The sequence below is a fragment of the Carassius auratus genome, unplaced genomic scaffold (assembly GCF_003368295.1).
Source record: "Carassius auratus strain Wakin unplaced genomic scaffold, ASM336829v1 scaf_tig00000254, whole genome shotgun sequence".
In the NCBI taxonomy this organism is placed as follows: Eukaryota; Metazoa; Chordata; class Actinopteri; order Cypriniformes; family Cyprinidae; genus Carassius; species Carassius auratus.
In genome coordinates, this window is record NW_020523286.1 from 2,226,376 (window position 1) to 2,244,982 (window position 18,607).

The 18,607-nt window shown below is 36.6% G+C and overlaps 1 protein-coding gene across 2 annotated transcripts; it reads left to right on the top strand.

Annotated features, from left to right (window-relative positions):
• The first annotated feature begins 8,683 nt into the window (after positions 1-8,683).
• klhl21 (kelch-like family member 21) lies at positions 8,684-18,350 on the top strand. Of its 2 annotated transcripts, none has more exons than XM_026241889.1 (5): positions 8,684-8,872; positions 12,887-13,963; positions 15,109-15,514; positions 15,636-15,708; positions 16,433-18,350. In XM_026241889.1, the coding sequence occupies exons 2-5, from the start codon at positions 12,937-12,939 to the stop codon at positions 16,766-16,768; spliced, it is 1,842 nt and encodes a 613-aa protein (XP_026097674.1). In that variant the 5' UTR covers positions 8,684-8,872; positions 12,887-12,936; the 3' UTR covers positions 16,769-18,350. The 2 variants fall into 2 exon arrangements, with proteins under 2 accessions (XP_026097674.1, XP_026097675.1); XM_026241890.1 differs by lacking the exon at positions 8,684-8,872 and adding an exon at positions 12,671-12,779.
• Positions 18,351-18,607: the final 257 nt, after the last annotated feature.

The following is an 18,607-nucleotide window of genomic DNA, read 5'->3' on the forward strand; positions in this document are numbered from 1 at the left end:
TATTTTGCCATGACAGAACCAGATTAAGCGCAGTCAAGCATTGCTGGCCATCTCAAGGAGTTGTTCAGCCATGTTCTGATATGGCTCACTCTTGCTGTCTCAGCCACTTTGTGATCCATACATTTTGGGGATTTGATTTGAGAGGGTTTGGATTGAGTTGTACTGAATTCCAAAACCTGACAGGAGAGTTTCATCCTTGGGTGCACAGACACATGCTGAGAAATGGGAAATAATAGACTTTGCAGTCTGGTCTCTAAAAAATAAAGACAACTGATGTACTTTTACTTTTTCAACAAAAAAACAAAAAAAAACAGTAAATACAAATATTTTCATACAATACCATTTACATTTTTGGGGTCAGTAAGATTTTTTCTTTTTAAAGAACTGAATACTTTTATTTAGCAAGGATGCTTTAAATTGATCAAAGGCAACAGTGCATGAAGATATTTACAATGTATCTAAATAAATACTATTTGAACCTTCTATCCATCAAATAATTCTTTAAAAATGCCATCACAGGAATAAACTGAACATTTTTAATATATTAAAATAGAAACCAAATGAGAAAATGTTCAATACTTCTGTTTCTACTGTAATTTTTGATCAAATAAATGTAACCTTGGTGACCATAAATATACAGTAGCAAGCAGCACATGGAAGTAGTTCAACCACAGTAGTATTACATTCATTACAGCACTTTCTGTTTGACTCACAGTTCCACACTCTGTTCTTGTAGCTTTACAGGTCACAGTTCATGCTAAATTGAAGGTCTGAGAATAGCTGGGAGACAGAACCACTCTAGGATAATAGGTGCTTTCCCACATGCAGCCTTTCCTATAAATTTAATGGCATATTTTTGTGTTTACAGGTCATGTGTGAATAGGACCTGTTGTCGAAATGCCAGCAAAGTTCCGTAATGATGCAATGTGTGAACAAAGCCATACTAACAGTTTTAGCATGTTAGGATGCTCAAGCATGCTCTGTCATAAGACGTCTGCTGTCAATGAATTTGAGGCAATGAGAAAGTTCTGAAAAAGCAATTATTATTTCATGTTGTTCAGAGCCTATGATCAGACTCTGAAACTGTTATACGGTGTTGGAAATGTTGCTGAAATTTCAGGACTCAATTCAAGTGGACAGACTATCGCAGAACATAAGAATCAACAAAACTAAAAATGCATTACCACAGGGAATTTTTATTTTATTTTATTAATATTCACTACTGTACTTTTTTAGTTGGATCTGCATCTATTGCATAAACAGTTAGCATAAAATAATAAAAATAAAAATAAAAACATTTTAAAGTTCACTTCCTTAAATCAGTTCAGGTTACTTTTGAACCATGTGCCGAGGTAACGCTTTGAGACACTTACAGTAATGAGTACTGCTGTGCTGGCCTTTCTTTCGATTGCTGACAGAATGATTGATTGCATCGGATAAAGGGTAAAAGGATGGATGAATGTCGGTCGAGCCTGGACACTCTGGAGGCCTTTGTTCCCTTTCCCAAGTGTGTAAATAAACGAACAGATTCTGATAAATGTGGCCGAAAAACTAGAGTAAACACTAATGCATCCTAATGCCTTTTTGACAAAATGAAGATGTGTGCAATAAATAAATTTCTTGTGCAATGAAGGGAAGTGCTGGTCTTACTAATGTGACTGAAACACTGGAACACAAGATAAATTATTTCCATCCCATTTCACAAATGATGTCGAAAAAGCAAAGACCAAACTTAGAGTCAGTAGAGCCTTGCAAATGATGTTTATTTCTTATTCTGTCATAACTAGAGAGGAGCTGAAAGAGAGAGCCAAAGGAATCCCAGTCATCAGCTGACGGAGATTCATCGAATCAAGTACATTTGTCCCATAGAACAAGGGTTTCAGGCTTCTGTGTGTAATGAATGTACATTAAATATGGACCCAATTCAGTCACTGAACAGAACGAAGAACACTCACAAGATATAGACTACAATGAGTTCACAAACCATAAGTTACCAAGTCAAATGTCTAGAAAGGGTATCGGTTATCTCTCTACTGGCACTTCAAGGATATTTCACCCAATAATGAAAATTCACTTCATTCTCATCTTCACTTTTTTCCCCCTGTGGAACACCACAGAGGATATTTTGAAGTACTGTAAAAAAAATATCTTCTTTTGAGCTCCTCAGAAGAAAGCCAAAGTCACATTTTTGGAATGACATGAGGGTGAGTAAATGATGAGAGAGTTTTCTTTTTTGAGTTAACTAATCCTTTAACCGCTTTATCTGTCTCAGAAATTCATATAATCACCATGAAGGTTGACACAGCATAGCAGAAAATAACAGGTTAATAGAATTCGGGTGATGAATAGTACTGAGAGTGAGGATCCATTGTGGTATTTAAAGACTCGATGACAATAACAACTAAATGAGCTAAAGAGGCACTGCCAATTGGCCTAATGATCAAAAGACTAATTACAGGTTGGTATTGCTGGAGGTTTGTATTCATCTCAGATACAAGGACCCATTTATATTCAGAATTCTGTAAAATGACTCAAACAAGCCTTATGCCTCATTACTTTCCTCTGGCTGCACTGATGGAAGATGATTCTCTGTCTAATTAACCTGAAATGCTCTCTGAAAGTCGCTTACAGATCTTTAAAATCAGTTGCATAAATGTGATATACAGTAGTTTGTCAAATATGTTTCTGTCAGGTGATATTGTTACATAAAGAATAACAGCCAACAAAACTTGTAAGCGACTGCAATTGAATATATCATCAAAATGATATTTAATTAAAGTAGTCATACAATCAAAACCCTGCATTTTATTGTTGTATTATGATGACCCTGCATTTTATATTTGTATTATGATGTGTGAGATATATGTTATTTTGAAAGGAAAGGAAATTGATACCTGTCAAGTACAGCATTTCAACCTCTAGTTTAAGAGAAAAACTGGAACAACAGCACAAAAACAGCACAAAAACAGAACAGGATGCAAAGAACTGATAAAAAAAAGAACCTATACTTTGCCACAAGGCAAAAGAGCAGAGATTATTTTAACCCTAAATAATTGTTGAAACATTTACCACCATCTTAAAATAATTATAGCTCGACACCAAATCAGTATATTAGAATGATTTCTGAAGAATCATGTGACAGCTTTGTCATCGCAAAAAAATATATATTTCATGATATTACTTTTTTTTACTATTTAAGATGAAATAAATGCAGCCTTGGTGAGCATAAATAATCTCTTATGTTCTTGAAACTTAAGAGACTTGTTTTCATTTGAAGAAAAATGTGCATTATTTTATACGGTTTAGTAATGTTGTTTGAGTTATGTTCGGCTTTGAACAAATGAGCAAAAGCCAGAAACTGCTAAAACCATTCCTGCTCTTCTGTGATGTGACGGGAAAGATAATGGTGTGTCAGAGACTAGACGAGGCAAATTTATGATCCTAGAAAGAAAGATTTCTGACCTGATGTGGACACAGACCGTTTCAAATCAGAGTTGAATTGAGTCAAAACAATGCAGAAACAGCAGCCTAAACAAGCACATTGACATTCAGCTTCAAGGTGAAGGGCGGCTGTGAATTGAATTTTTGCTGAACTGAAGATGAAAGCAGCTGGACCTTCTTTTAACTTACACACAGCCTTTAAGTTGAAGGATAACAGCTAACTCCATGTCCCCAAGCAAAAACATCCACGTGGAAATGATGAGTCCAGCCACCATCGAGTCACCAGTCAGGACAACTAGAGCCCCAGATACAGATCCCCTGTAAAGACCTTGTCTCAGAGGACCACCAGGACAAGACCACTGGAAACAGATTATTCTTCTGCACAATCTGACTTTGCTGCAGCCTGGAATTGAACTGCTGGTTTCGTCTGGAGTTTTGGTTCCTTGCTGTTGTCGCCTCTGGCTTTTGCTATTTGAAGGACAATAAACAATAAACCTCAAGCCTGAATAGCTAATCATGTGTAAATAAAAGAATAAAACACTGATAAATCGAGGTATAACAGCAAAAATGACTTTACTTGTTGAGGCACAGAACTATTAACTAATTGATAAGTAATTGTAGTTATGGATTTATAATTAGTTAGTTATGTGCCTACAAGTAAAGTCATAGCATAATGATCTATTTGCACATCATTAGCTAATTATTAATTAAAGCAGAGAACTGGAAGTTGAAATGCAGGGCTTTGACCCATTGTAATTAACATAATTTACATCATTAGTTAGTATAATACTGTTATTAGGGAATTAATACTTTATGACAGATTTAACTAATAACAATTGATTACTTAATATATGAATCAAATAGAATGTTCATTTGTTGCTGATGCAGTAATTATTAATAAATGGTTTAGTTCTTCATGAGTTAATATATATTAACTCATGATTATCTAAGCATGAAATAATACATATTATTGCCACCACATTGTAAAGTTTTACACATTTGGACTATATATGAGGCACTATAAATGCAGGGACAAGACAGAAAAAAAGGATGGAAAACCACACTGCTTTTCGTAGAAGTCATCTTGAATTCTAAGCTACACACTTGAGCATTATCTGATGATAAACATTTCCCTGGAGATTTATGAGTTCAGGTTAGAATGCATTAACCCCTTCACCCAGGATCTTAAGTGTGTTTCACCATCAGACGTGGACTGGCACATAAACACAGTCTGATCTTGGTGTACATCCATACATTAGCAAGTGAACATTAAAGTGCTATGTCTAGCACATCTAATATACTAACAAATATGCAGTGGACAAGGTACAGCCTTTATTTCATTTTCATAAAATATACCAAAATGTAGTAATCAGAACTGAAGTGAATGGAGAAAAGAAAAAAAAATTCCATTAAAAAACATACTCAGCAACAAGGCTCCGATATAAATATCTGGACATTAAATATTGACATAAAGTGATTTAATAATAGCCTATTATCTGTATACTATCTTAAAAACTTCTAAGAAAATTAGTCCATTATAATGCAAGCAAGACAAACAGTAGGCTAATCCAAAGTCCTCTGAGGTCATTTTCACCACAGTTAAAAAACAGAGACACAAACTGTGCAACTGCATATTAAACAACAGATAGTGTGAGTCTGTGGGCGACAGTGAATATTAGGAACTATAAAACTACTGAATTCCACAATTATCCAAAGACAATAGATGTAACAATAGATGTTAGGCGGTTATTAAGCCTCATATTAAGAAACCACAACTAGATCCTAGTGAACTGCATAGGCCCATTTCAAATCTTCCATTTATGTCTAAAATTTTAGAAAAAGTTGTGTCTGCTCAATTGAGCTCCTTCCTACAAAAAAATACCTGTATGAAGAATTTCAGTCAGGTTTCAGGCCCCACCATAGCACAGAATCTGCACTTGTTAAAATTACAAACTTGCTTCTTGCGTCAGATCGAGGCAACATCTCATTGCTAGTTTTACTTGATTTTAGTGCTGTGTTCGACACCAACTATACAGGTATTCAAGGGCAGGCCCTAAGATGGTTTAGATCCTACCTGTCTGCTACCATTTTGTTTATTTAAATGGGGAGTCATCTCATTTATCACCAGTAAAATATGGAGTGCCACAATGATCTGTCCTAGGTCCTCTGCTATTTTCAATATACATGTTGCCCCTTGGTAGTATTATTAGAAAATACGAAATTAGTTTCCACTGTTATGCTGATGATTGAAAAATTTATGTACGGTATACTGTCCATGTCCAGAAAGGTAATAAAAACATCATCAAAGTAGTCCATGTGACATCATAGGGTCAGGTAAAATATGGGTTTGGAACGACATGAAGGTGAATCATTAATGACATAATTTTCATTTTTGGGTGAACTAACCTTTTAAGTTCCATATCAGTTACAAATTATTATTACTTACCTATAAGGCCCTAAATGGTTTAGCTCCTGTGTACCTAACTAGCCTTATACCATGCTACAATCCATCACACTCCCTAAGGTCACAAAACGCTGGACAGCTAGGACAGCAAAGTCCACTAAAGGAGGTAGATCTTTTTCGAATTTGGCTTCCAAACTCTGGAATAGCCTTACTGATAAAAACTCTCTCTTCTCTATCTCTAAACTCTATCTCTTTTGCCAAGCATTCGAATAATGCATCTCATAATTTGTCACTGCAGTTGCATCTGATCAAATGAGCATTATTATTCTTTAGCTTGGGTTAAACTTATTAATTTTACTTGGTTGGAACAGAAGCTACGCTAATTATGTCTCTATTTGTTTCTCTGTTTTTCCATGGGATGTAACTATGATTTACACAAGCTCCAGTCTGGATCCAGAACACCTGAGAAAAGATGATGCTGACCCCTCAGAGGACCTCAGATGATGCTTACCCTGAAACAACATACAGAACTAACAAATATTGCTACAATTGTGATTGGATATAATAACTGCTGTTAATAGTGTTCATCGTCTGGTTGACTACGTCTTGTATTCATTTTTCTGAAAATTCCTTTCATATGCACATAAACTGACAGTCACCACTTATAAGCTACTCCTAAATATTGTAGAAACATAATTTTCTGTTAAGTTGCTTGCTGATTTGTATTGTAAAAAGTGCTATACAAATAAACTTGAATTGAATGAAAGCTTCAACTTACTGAACCTGATTGTTATTTTTGGCAAGTGTGTACTTACATGCTGCATTTTGGATGCAGTGTTATGATTGTTTCTGTGTGCCGAGAACTGTGCAAAATCTAACTCTAAACCATTTCCCTTCTCTCTTCTTTTGCTGCCGGCTGAAGTGTTTATTGGCATTTCCATCCACACTCTGATTTAACAGTTGTATCAATAATTTATGCTCTGACTGTCTGACAGTGGTGTTTTTCCCCCACCCCTCTGCTCAGCAGAAGGATAATAGAACAAAACAGTCCACCGATGTAGTGTTGATCAGTAACATATGCTTCAGTGCCTAAATACATCATCCAGGAATACAAATGACTAACACCAAACCTTATGTTGTGGACATTTTTATTAATATTTATGATTAATGCACAAACCTGGTAGTGTGTTTAAAGCAAAGCTGTAAGTCCATGCATAACATTGCCAAGAGGTGTGGAAAATGAGAATATAATGCACACTGGATTTATTGCTAGCAGTTATACGCTTGGCATGCTGTGATAGTCAATGGATTTTTGCTGCCCAGTATATTGATCATTGCTTGTTTTTCCATAATAAATCAAGAATTATATAAATAAATATGATAAATAATACCATATAATATAACTATTTGCATCACTTCCAAAGTTTTCAATAATTAACTTACCAAGAGAACTAATTAAATGCAGCTTAACTAAAAAACAAATACATACAATTTGTGACATAGCTCCATCTAGTGAATAAAATGTTCCTCTACAGTCATTTCAGATGGATAAACACTGCAATCTTACCCAATCTAATCTCTCAGAAATAATCATGGGTTCTTAAACTAGACTGAGCAGGGTGCATTTCAGCCCATTCCTCCCTAGCCATAGCATTACTGTATTGAAAGACTTTCTTAAAGGCAAAATATCTCCTTAAGGATGAATGCATCAAAGTTATGTGTCAGTTTCTTCACCACATCAATTGTGAGCGTGTAAAAATGCACTCAGTGTCATGGCTAATCAATGAGAAGCAGCAGCATGAAGCCTTTTCTCTCTATAAGAGAGTGTCAGCATTTTCTGGGCCAATAAAACCTGATGATTCCTCACATACTTCATTGGAATATGAGACTACTTGTTTTAAAATAATAATTGTGAAGAAATAAGCAATTTGTTATCTTAGAATCTTCATATATAACAGCAACTAACTTTACTAAATGTATAGTAATTTCCATTTCTGGCACAAAACTGCTTCAGGATTAGCTAGATGTATTTATTGGATCCCATGTAATTTAATTTATGTGTCACAAATCATCTCTCATTTCATATTTAAAAATCTCTAAGCACACATACTAAATCCAGATTTAGAACGGAACATGATTCAAAAATCTATCAGTTTTTTTTTTAATCGTAATGATTAAAATCTCATCTGAAATGTTCTTTTCAAACTGACTAGATTTCTGTTTTTCATGTAACCGCTCATTTGCGCAAATAATTATCTCTGATTATGCATGCAAAGTCTTAGTCTTGGCAGAAAGATTCTTTTACAGCAACAGGGAGCCTAGCATCTTAAATCAAAATCCAGCAAAGCATGAAATAATCCCTTTGCTCTGAAGCCAAAAGAATTATAAGCAAACATCAAAATGCAAAAATGTTCAGTCTGATTAAAGATTTGAAGTAGGCTAGTTTGGTGTGTGTATAGCTATGGAAGGCCAAGGATTAATCTCACTATATTTTCAGAGTGTGTGTGTTTTATGTATATATATATATTTAGCTTATTGTTATTGTTTTGTGTTTTTTTTTTCAATCTAGTTTGTTCTCCCTTGTCATGTGAACAGTATAGAAAATGTCTTCTCAGATGATTTGCTGGAGGTGTGACTCTTTGTTTATAATACAATGAGATTCATTTTGTACATTTTGAGGATGTAATTTTTTTTCTTCTTCTTCTTCTTTGTCAGACGTTTTTATTGTTTATTTTGAAAAAAAAAATAAAATAAAAATAAAATGCAATGTGAGCCGCGAAAAAAAAAAAAAAAAAAAGTTCAACAGTTTGGACGTTTGGACAGCCAAACTTGAGACAGATCGCGTCATCATGTAACTGCTGCACAAGTGTCCAATGAGGGTCTCTTATGATGCGGAGTCATGGCGCTGACATGAGCGAAGAGAAAACAGACACACTAGCAACGTTAGACGTTAAATAGGACAATTTATACCAATCTGTCAAACTATCCGAGGCGGATAGGAACCGAAATCGTTAACAGTTGGATTCGGTAAGTAGAAAAGCGTCAGGAACAGCTATTGTATGAAGGTGAAAATGTGACGCTTCTCGCGTTGTTTTTCTCAACCGAAGCAGACAAGCAGCAGACGGTTATTGTGTCGAAAAAACAATTTCATGTGTGTTTCTATACTCAACATGAAGCTCAAGTCTTTGTGATTAATTCAGTGGATTAAAATATATTATAAATGTTCCCGTTGTTACGTGAAGCCTCGTTAGTTGGCAGTAGGTGAAGATGAGTAATGCATGACATTAAACATCAGGTCAAATCTTAAAATAGACTGGGTTTTGAAGGTCTCTTGGCTATAGGCTATGGATAAAAAGGTCTGAAATGAAGAATGAAAGGGTAAAAGTAATTTAATCCCAGCATTCAATGTCTAAACATTTCTAATAGTTATTTGAATCCATAAATTTGTAAACAAATACATTTTCTATGCAGTGCTGATGGTTAGATTGGTGCCTATTTTTTGTTGAATTTCAATTGAAAGTGAGAGGACAGGAAGAGTTTTCAACATAGGCTATATAACTTGAAGAAATTTTATATAAAATGTTATAAAGCTAAATATGTAACATACGATATAAAATAATACAATATAATGTATGTACCGGTATATGTGTGTGTGTGTGTGTGTATGTGTATATATATATATATATATATATATATATATATATATATATATATAATATAAAACACTATAAACAATATAATTATATTCAATTTAACTCTCTCTCTCTGTGTTTGTCTTTGTGTGTGTGTGTGTGTGTGTGTAAACTGATTCCCACCAAAGAAACAAATCCTATTTTAGCATAAATGTGATTGATTGAGGACAGGTTTAACTGTCTGAACTGAGTGAAACAATACCTGATTGTGGTTGTCCCGAATCCCAAACATGCTCGGCTCCTTTGGGTTTGTGCTGATGGAATGCAGAGCTGTGGCAGCTGTGTTACGATGGGCATCTCTCAGTCAGGTGCAACATTAGACTGCAGGCCACTGGTGGGTTGCTCTCCTGATGGAAGAGGGCCCTGAGGGGTTCATAGGGGGTTTGTTATTCTGAAGTTGTACAGATCCACTGTTTGCAAGGGTCCAGGAAACAGACACATTTGAAGTTCAGTCTAACTATATATAAATATTCAATAATGGTTTTGTTGTGCTTATTGAGAAATATTTTGTCTTACAGATCAGGAGTTTGAGTAATCTAATGTTTTAGAAAGCCCTAAAGTTGACATGTCATCCCATACTATAAGTTTCCTGTGCATAGTCATGAATCATGTCTCATAAGTCATAACTATAGATCATGACACTGTATTGACGAGTCAGGAGGAGTCTTGTGTTGGTCACTGCCAGCAATGCTATTCTCGGACCGACTGGTAAACAGACTACTAGTAAGCAACTTGGTATGCGAGTTGCCTAATACGCAACGCTGAGATGCTGCATTGTGGTGAATATATATTGGCATCTAATGCATTCCAAAAATACCCAGCCTCTCGGGAGGCCAGTACATGCACAGATGAATGCATTATTCCTCAACCCTGTTATGCATAATGTAGGTCTCTCACTGAACATGGTAAAGCTTTGCTGTTCAGAGCAGGTCTATATTTCTGCAGTTTGTTGACCCTTTGGGGCCCCTCTTTCTTACTCTCTCTCCCTTTCTCATCCTTTTTGATGAGCCAACCTTCATAAAACTTCACTGAGCTGCCTGATGTCACATGGCTCTTCAGTATAAGCTATGTTTGTGATTTGCTTTTAAGGACTCATGTGTTTGCGAAACTTGTTTTGATACCTGATGCTGTAGATGGAAATGCCATTTTATTTTAAACTCAAAAGTGCCATTGAAGAATCCCTTACTTTAGCTACCTGCCTTGTGACTCTTGTTGAGAATAGAAATAGAAAACAGTGTAGGGCATATTCATGCAGACTGATAAATGCTCTTTCATCTTATGAAATAACTTGTATTATTTGACAAATAATTAATTTACCTTCCTGTTTCTGTGGCTCAGTGGTAGAGAATTGCGTTAGCGGCGCAAAAGATCGTGGGTTCAAGTCTCAGGTAACACCTACTGAAAAAAATGTATAGCTTGAATGCTGTACTGTAAATCGCTTTGGATTATGCTAAAAACGTATTACTTGCTTCTTCTGTGAAACACAACAGTAGATGTTAAGCAGAATGTCTAAGCTGCTCTTTTCCATGCAATGTAAGTGAATGGTAATTTATGCTGCCAAGGTAAAAAAAAATGTAAAAAAAACTATTTTATTTTGTGACAAAGTCATACAATATCTTTTAATGGTAAACAGACCAAAATATGAGTTAAGAAGACCCATTCACACTAAGCACCAAAACTATAATGCTAACTATAACTATGAAGTTTTAATAATCATTGTAATTCTATGACAATAGGGAAGTCCATACCACAGTTATAACAATAAAAAAACTGTTCCGAAAGTGTTTGCAATGATATTGTTTTTTTGGCTTTTTTTACTGATAAATGAGGAAAATTGACAGTCAATCAGAATACACTTGACTTTAATGTGGTTAAGCATTTAAAGTGACACGACATAACCGCATGGAATGCTTATGATAAACAGAACATTATTATAAGCTGATGTGAATGCTAATGTAGTTACCCTTCTTGGTGTAAATGGGTTTCTCACTCGACACTCACATACTGCCTCAAAAAAGCATTATATAGCACACAACTTGTGTACTACTGTCATAGTTTCATTGTTACTTTTTGTCTTTTTCACAAGTCCTGTTCATACAAAAAAGATCATTACTTTGTCCTTCAGTTAAAAAATAAACAATACTATTGGAATGACATGAGATTAAAGTAAATGATCACACAGTTTTATTTCTAGCTGAACTACCCCTGTAAACCTTCTTTAGATTTGTTGCTGTAGGAATAGTTTCTCAGTAAGGATGCATCAATACGATACTCGGGATCGGTATCGGCTCCGAAACTGGCATTTTCTGCGGATCGGGTATTGGTCAGACGAGACTGATCCAAAACCGATATTGTGCATTTACTATTCTGTGTTGTTGTTGAGCCCCACGAAAGGTGCAAAAACATTATAAAGCACCAAAACATTTTCAAGAACATATTTCAAGGGTTCTGAAGCTGTTCCATAGTTCCATGTGAGGTACAGATTAATATTGAAGTCATTAAATTTAAGTACACACATACTCTTCTTTCCGTTGCGGCTGTCTGTCATCCTCCGTTCAGCAATCAAACTGCATGTCGCATTCGGTTACTACAGTCAAAACAATGAAACTCTCTCACGGGCACACAGTAACTGAGGTTTAAAACTGTTCAAATAATAGCCTCAATAAACACCACGTATCAATACAGTATCTCTTACCTTTCTACTAGTGATGTCCGGTTCACAAATAAATTGTGTGATTTAACCGGTTCTTTTGCTGCTGGAATTATCCACTAACCTAGTTTATAATAGTATTTTTGTCATATATTATGATTATAGATTTTTTCATTTGTTATTTTTCATTAAAATTAAGTTGTGTATATGTAGTAGATTGTGATCAACACAGAGAAATTCTACATTAATTAAAAAAAAATGTGCTGGTATTAGATTGGATCGTTATCGGCAGATATTCTGAATTTTCAGTATCGGATCGGTTCTGAAAAATTGGTATCATTGCATCCCTAACTCAGAGTGGAGAAATTCTGTAATCTCCAGTAAGTGAAGCTAAAGGGTGTGTGGAGACCACCCCCTCCCCTCACCAAGCCTGTGAAAATGGACACTGCTGGTGTATTTATAGACTAGACACGATGAGCCCACTTTCTTAAAAGACCAACGGTTGCACACATTCGTCATAACCACATGATATTTGGTTCTAGAATCTACTGTGTCCCTTTCACAAGTTTAAACACTTTGAGAAGATACACAGGTAGGCTGAAACATCAGTTTGGGGTTTTCAGTTTTTTTAGAACTTTTACTTAATTTCACAAAGTCAAATGAGAAACTACTACTAAAACTCCTGTTCTCTCTTTAAAGGTGAATCCAGAGTTCTGACCAGACGTACGCCAAGAGAAATACCATAAGCTATGGAGAAGCCAGCTTTACAAACGCAGCTCTCTATGCTGCCCTTCTTCGACGCAGCCCACGCGGTCAACTTGCTCCGTGGCATCCACGAGCTCCGCGCCGAGCGCAAGTTCTTTGATGTCACGTTGTGCGCTGAAGGCAAAGAGTTCCACTGCCATCGAACTGTGCTTGCAGCTGCCAGCACCTACTTCCGTGCCATGTTTGCCGGTACACTACGAGAGAGCGTCATGGACCATGTGGTGCTACACGAAGTATCAGCTGAACTGTTGGGCCTCCTGGTGGACTTTTGCTACACGGGTCGCGTGACCGTCACACACGACAATGTGGACCTCCTGCTCAAGACGGCGGACCTCTTCCAGTTCCCATCTGTCAAAGAAGCGTGCTGTAAATTCCTGGAGCAGAGACTTGATGTTTCCAACTGCTTGGAGATCCAGGACTTCGCAGAGGCTTATGCCTGTCATGAACTAGCAGCTAGCGCTCGCCGTTTCGTGCTGAGGAACATTGTGGAGTTGGCGAAGAGCATGGACTTTGAACGACTGTCGTGGAAGCGTCTGCTGGAGTTTGTGTCTGATGATGGACTGTGTGTGGATAAGGAAGAAACAGCATACCAGATTGCCGTGCGCTGGGTTAAAGCTGACTTGCAGCACCGGTTGCATTACTGGCCTGAGTTGTTGCAGCAAGTACGCTTGCCGTTTGTTCGCCGTTTCTATCTTCTGGCCCACGTGGAGAGTGATCCAATGGTCTACCTGTCGCCAGCCTGTTTACGGTTAGTCAGCGAGGCACGCAGCCTTCAGTCTTTTGAATATGACCGCCATGATCGACCCAGTCATCGAATGCGCCCACGTCCGTCCACCGGCCTGGCTGAAATTCTGGTGGTAGTAGGAGGATGTGATCAAGACTGTGATGAGCTTGTTACTGTGGATTGTTACAACCCCCAGACGGGACAGTGGAGATACTTGGCAGAATTCCCAGACCACCTTGGTGGTGGCTACAGCATAGCCGCCCTGGGCAATGACATTTACGTGACAGGTTAGTACAATGATGACATTTCCTTGCGGGACAAAGTCATGCTCAACAAACAGGTACAACGTGTGCCGTAATTATTTCATGCTAAGGTAAAAGAAGAAAGCACAAATCCCCAGGCAGAGGCTCAGAGTGTCTTCTTTTCAAACTGTTTACAACATGGCAGCCGATGTATAAATAAACCCATGTATATGTAAGAGTGTGGTGATAGGACATAATGTGCTGCCAGATCAGCAGTGACTAACGTGATTTCAGGTGACAAATGTTACCTTCAGATACGGACAATGTTTCAATTGAGAAACCGTCTCATGCGGTTAAATGTTGCTTCTATTCTAAGTGTCCTTTGCTATTATGTAAGTGGTTTTAAAAAGGTGACTGAGCACTGACTATGGAATTCAACAGTTCCGGTTCCGATTTCACATGATTCTGGTTGATGATCCTTTTACTATTTTTAAGTAATATTTGGTAAAAAGTAAACACAGACTTTAAGGATTCCAATAACAATCCTTAACTGTTTATTTAACATTTAACATGACTGCATTGATTTAAGTCAGATACAGGAATAGTTCACCCAAAGATTTTAGTTTTCTCAATCTTTCCCTCACCCTCATGTTGTTCCAAAGCTGTATTAGTTTCTTTCTTATGTTGAACCAAAAATAATATATTTTTAAGGCCAAAAGAGTTGTTGGTCCCAATTGACTTCCCCAGTAGGGAAAGAAGGACTATGAGCCATCAATTGTTTGGTTATAAGCATTCTTCATAATATCTTCTTTTGTGACCAACATACGAAATTACAGGTTTGAAACAACATGAGGGTGAGTAAATGATGACAACTTTTCATTTTCAGGTAACCTCTCCTTTTAGGGTGCGTTGACATTTAACATTGTAATTTTCACAGACGAAACAGTAATTCATTCTGTAATCAGCCTACAAAAGAACTGTTAACCAGATCAAACAACCTTTTTTGTCCCGGTACTTTTTTCAGATATCATTAATAATCCCAAATAACCCTGAAGAGTCACACAAAATGAGCCCATTAGTGTAGGCAAGTTTGAAAAGTAGGGTTGATAAATGATAGGAAAGAACATCTATTTTATTTTTGGCTGTTTGGTATTATGTTTAAGCTTTCAAACCTGCTTCATTTACGACAGGCGGCTCAGATGGATCACGTCTGTATGATTGCGTTTGGCGATACAACTCCAGTGTGAATGAGTGGACCGAGGTCTCCCCCATGCTGAAAGCCAGAGAGTACCACAGCTCCTGCGTCCTGAAGGGTCAACTCTATGTGGTAGCCTCTGACAGCACAGAGCGATATGATCATACTCTCGATTGCTGGGAGGACCTTCCACCCATGCCACATCCCATGGATAACTGTTCCACTACATCGTGTAGGGGACAACTCTACGCCATTGGCTGTTTAACTGGAGAGGACACAATTGCAATTCAGTGCTACGATGCTGAAAGCAACCGCTGGTCACTAGTGAACAATGGAGAACTGCCTCCTTGGTCCTTTGCCCCCAAATCAGTGACCTTAAATGGGTTGATCTACTTTGTAAGGTAAGGCGCTCAGTTTTTTTCCCACAATTTTAAATATCCAGTTTCTGATGATACGCAGAAAAAAATCAACAATAAAGGAAATGAGGTTTCCATGTTTCTCATGAAAGCTGTTGTGTTTCAGAGATGATTCGGCAGAAGTAGATGTCTTCAACCCACAGAAAAACAATTGGGATAAGATTAGTCCCATGACACAAGTATGTCTACTTTAGCTTGTTTTCCTCTTTCAAGATGCAATCACATTTTCCGTTGTTTAACAAATTTTCTCAGGCCAAATTGAGTAATTTTAATACTAATCCACGTGATCTGTAATTTCACATGAGGGCGAAACATTTTTGCATCAGGTTTAAGCCATTGTCTCACTATTGACAATGGAGCTTTTTGCTTGGGTCCTATCTATGATATAATTTACAGGTTTAAGGTAATTAATTTTTTTTTATTTCTGTATATTGGTTGGACAGTGTTTTTCCAGTCAACAAAACATATCCTGGATTTGCAAGAGAAAAGTTTTCAAAAATTAAAAAACGGTTAACTTATTAATTCAAACCAAAAATCTTTAATAATTAATAGATTAGTATTTATTTTTTCAAAAAAAAAAAAAAAAACTATATAAAATAATAATAATAAGAGCCCAAGATTTTCTTTGCTTTTAATTTGCTATAATTTGCTATGATATTTTTTGTTTGGTTTTTTTTTTATACCAGGACAGTTGTCATACTCAAAAAAATATAAAAAATGTATTTTGAAAGCTAAAAACATTTTCATAAAACATAAATTGAAAAAATTGTGTATAAATTGAAAAAAACTAATTCTTTTTTTTTTTTTTTTTTTTTTACAGTTTAATATAAAGACAAATGATCATCCCGTCATTGACCCACATTAGGCATTCACACAGATAACTAAAAGTCTCACCTTCCACAGGTTCATGTTGGAGGCAGTGTAGCAGCCCTGGGCGGTCGACTCTATGTGTCCGGTGGCTATGACAACACTTTTGAGCTATCTGATGTGGTGGAGGTCTACGACCCCTCTACTCGAGCTTGGACCCCAGCTGGCCGGCTTCCCCAGCCCACCTTCTGGCATGGAAGTGTCAGCATATTCCGACAATTCATGCCTCTTGTTCCAAGCACCTTTGAACATTTAGACATACCTGAGGCCAACGCCATCCACCTCCACAGACACCACCGCAACCAGGCACTTCACAACCACAACAACAATGTCAATCAGAACCACAACCAAGATGTCAATGAAGTGCACTGAGAACTTTTGAATGTGACGTTGCTACTAGGTGTTTTGCACTTTATGACATATTCCCCTCAGCAAAGGGAGCTGGTGAATGGACAATCAATGTTTAAATGATTTCCCTCAGTAACCCAGTGTTACTACAGCTTTAATTTTTGCATGCATTTCTAATGCTGACTATGTTTACCAGAGTGTGTTCAACATATTTGAGTGAAGTGACTCATGAAATAGTGCCGTCATGTTTGGCAAATTTCGAGCAATCCATACCATGGAAATTGCATGAAGGTTATGATCATTTTTCTATTTTTATTTATTATATAATTCAGCATGGACCTCCTAAAGTGATCTGCAACATTGCAACTTCAAGTCAACATCCACAAATAATATAATATAAATGCCATAACCTAATGTGAAGTAAAATGGCTTTTTAAAAATTATACAATTTTGAGACCCAAAATTCCATCATTACATCATTCCAAAAGGTTATTGTAACGTGATTCAACAGTATTCTGCAATGTGGATAACAAATGTTATTTTATATACACAGTGAAAAGTCTGAAATTAAATATTTAGGAGAATCCAAGATTTTCCAAAAACATAATTTTGTTTGACAGATAAACATAACTGTGTGCCAGCATAACCCATTGTTTGATATTCATCTTGCTAGAATTACATACTTACAATCTAGCATGCATGCAGTGATCACATTTTATGTGAATTTGTATCCGACTTGCGTTTCAACCTGTATTTTAATATTAAATTAAGTTTATTATTATCTAGTCATAGTCTATTTTAGAGGAAGGTTTGTTACAGTTTAAGTGGAACAGCTTGTGTATATTAAGCTGTCTGTGATCATGAAGAAAACATGACGAATGGATGAAGGTATTGTATTTTGATGTCAAACTGTATTCAGATGCTGTACTAATAACTGGAATAGTAATTCAGTATCTCGTTATTCTTGAGGAAATGTATTTGTTTGATGATACCAGTACTTATGAAACAAATTAATTATCTATAACACGCAGCTGCAGCCTGTAACTTCTGGCGCTCTAGCGGTTAAAGGGATAGTTCACCCAAAAAATGAAAATTTGATTCTCTGCTTACCCCCCAGGGCATCCAATATGTAGGTGACTTTGTTTCTTAAGTAGAGCACAAATTATGATTCTCAGCTTCGGTAGTTGCAGTCTCTGGTAACAAAATGGACACAAATCATTTTGTGTCTTTACACATCAACGTATCGACACGAGCCGCAGGGTTTAATATAGATTTGTCTGTGCATGTTTTTTTTTTTTACTTTCATAAATTTTTTTACCATTTGGCATGGATTGTACAGCTGAGAGACTGCAACGCCTGAAGTAAAAAATCATAATTGTGTTCCTACATGTAACTTACATATTGGATGCCCTGGGGGTAAGCAGATAAACATAAAATTAGAATTTTGGGGTGAACTATCCCCTTAATAAACTGAACTGCCTGTGTCTTGCAGAAGAACATTGTAGCCGGAGCTATTTCTCTCTGTTTATGTCTATAGTGAATCACACAGGTAATGTGTGTAATGTTTCTTTGTGTGGTCAATTAATAAATGACTGCCAGCGCTGTTCCTTTTTGCGCTTTTCTTGTGTATATGTAGTAAGATCACAATCACAACAGAGCGGTCCCACATACAGTTTTAAGATTCAAATGTTCTGCGCAGCAAACTTCCATTGAGTTCGAATTATGACAATATTAGAATGGTTTATTCCGTTAAAACAATAGTATACATGAAGCTCATGACTGTTTTCTTGTTTTACAAAAGTCTTTCATTTATATTATGCCTTCCAAATGCTGAATAAATCGAGACATTCTCCTACAAGAACT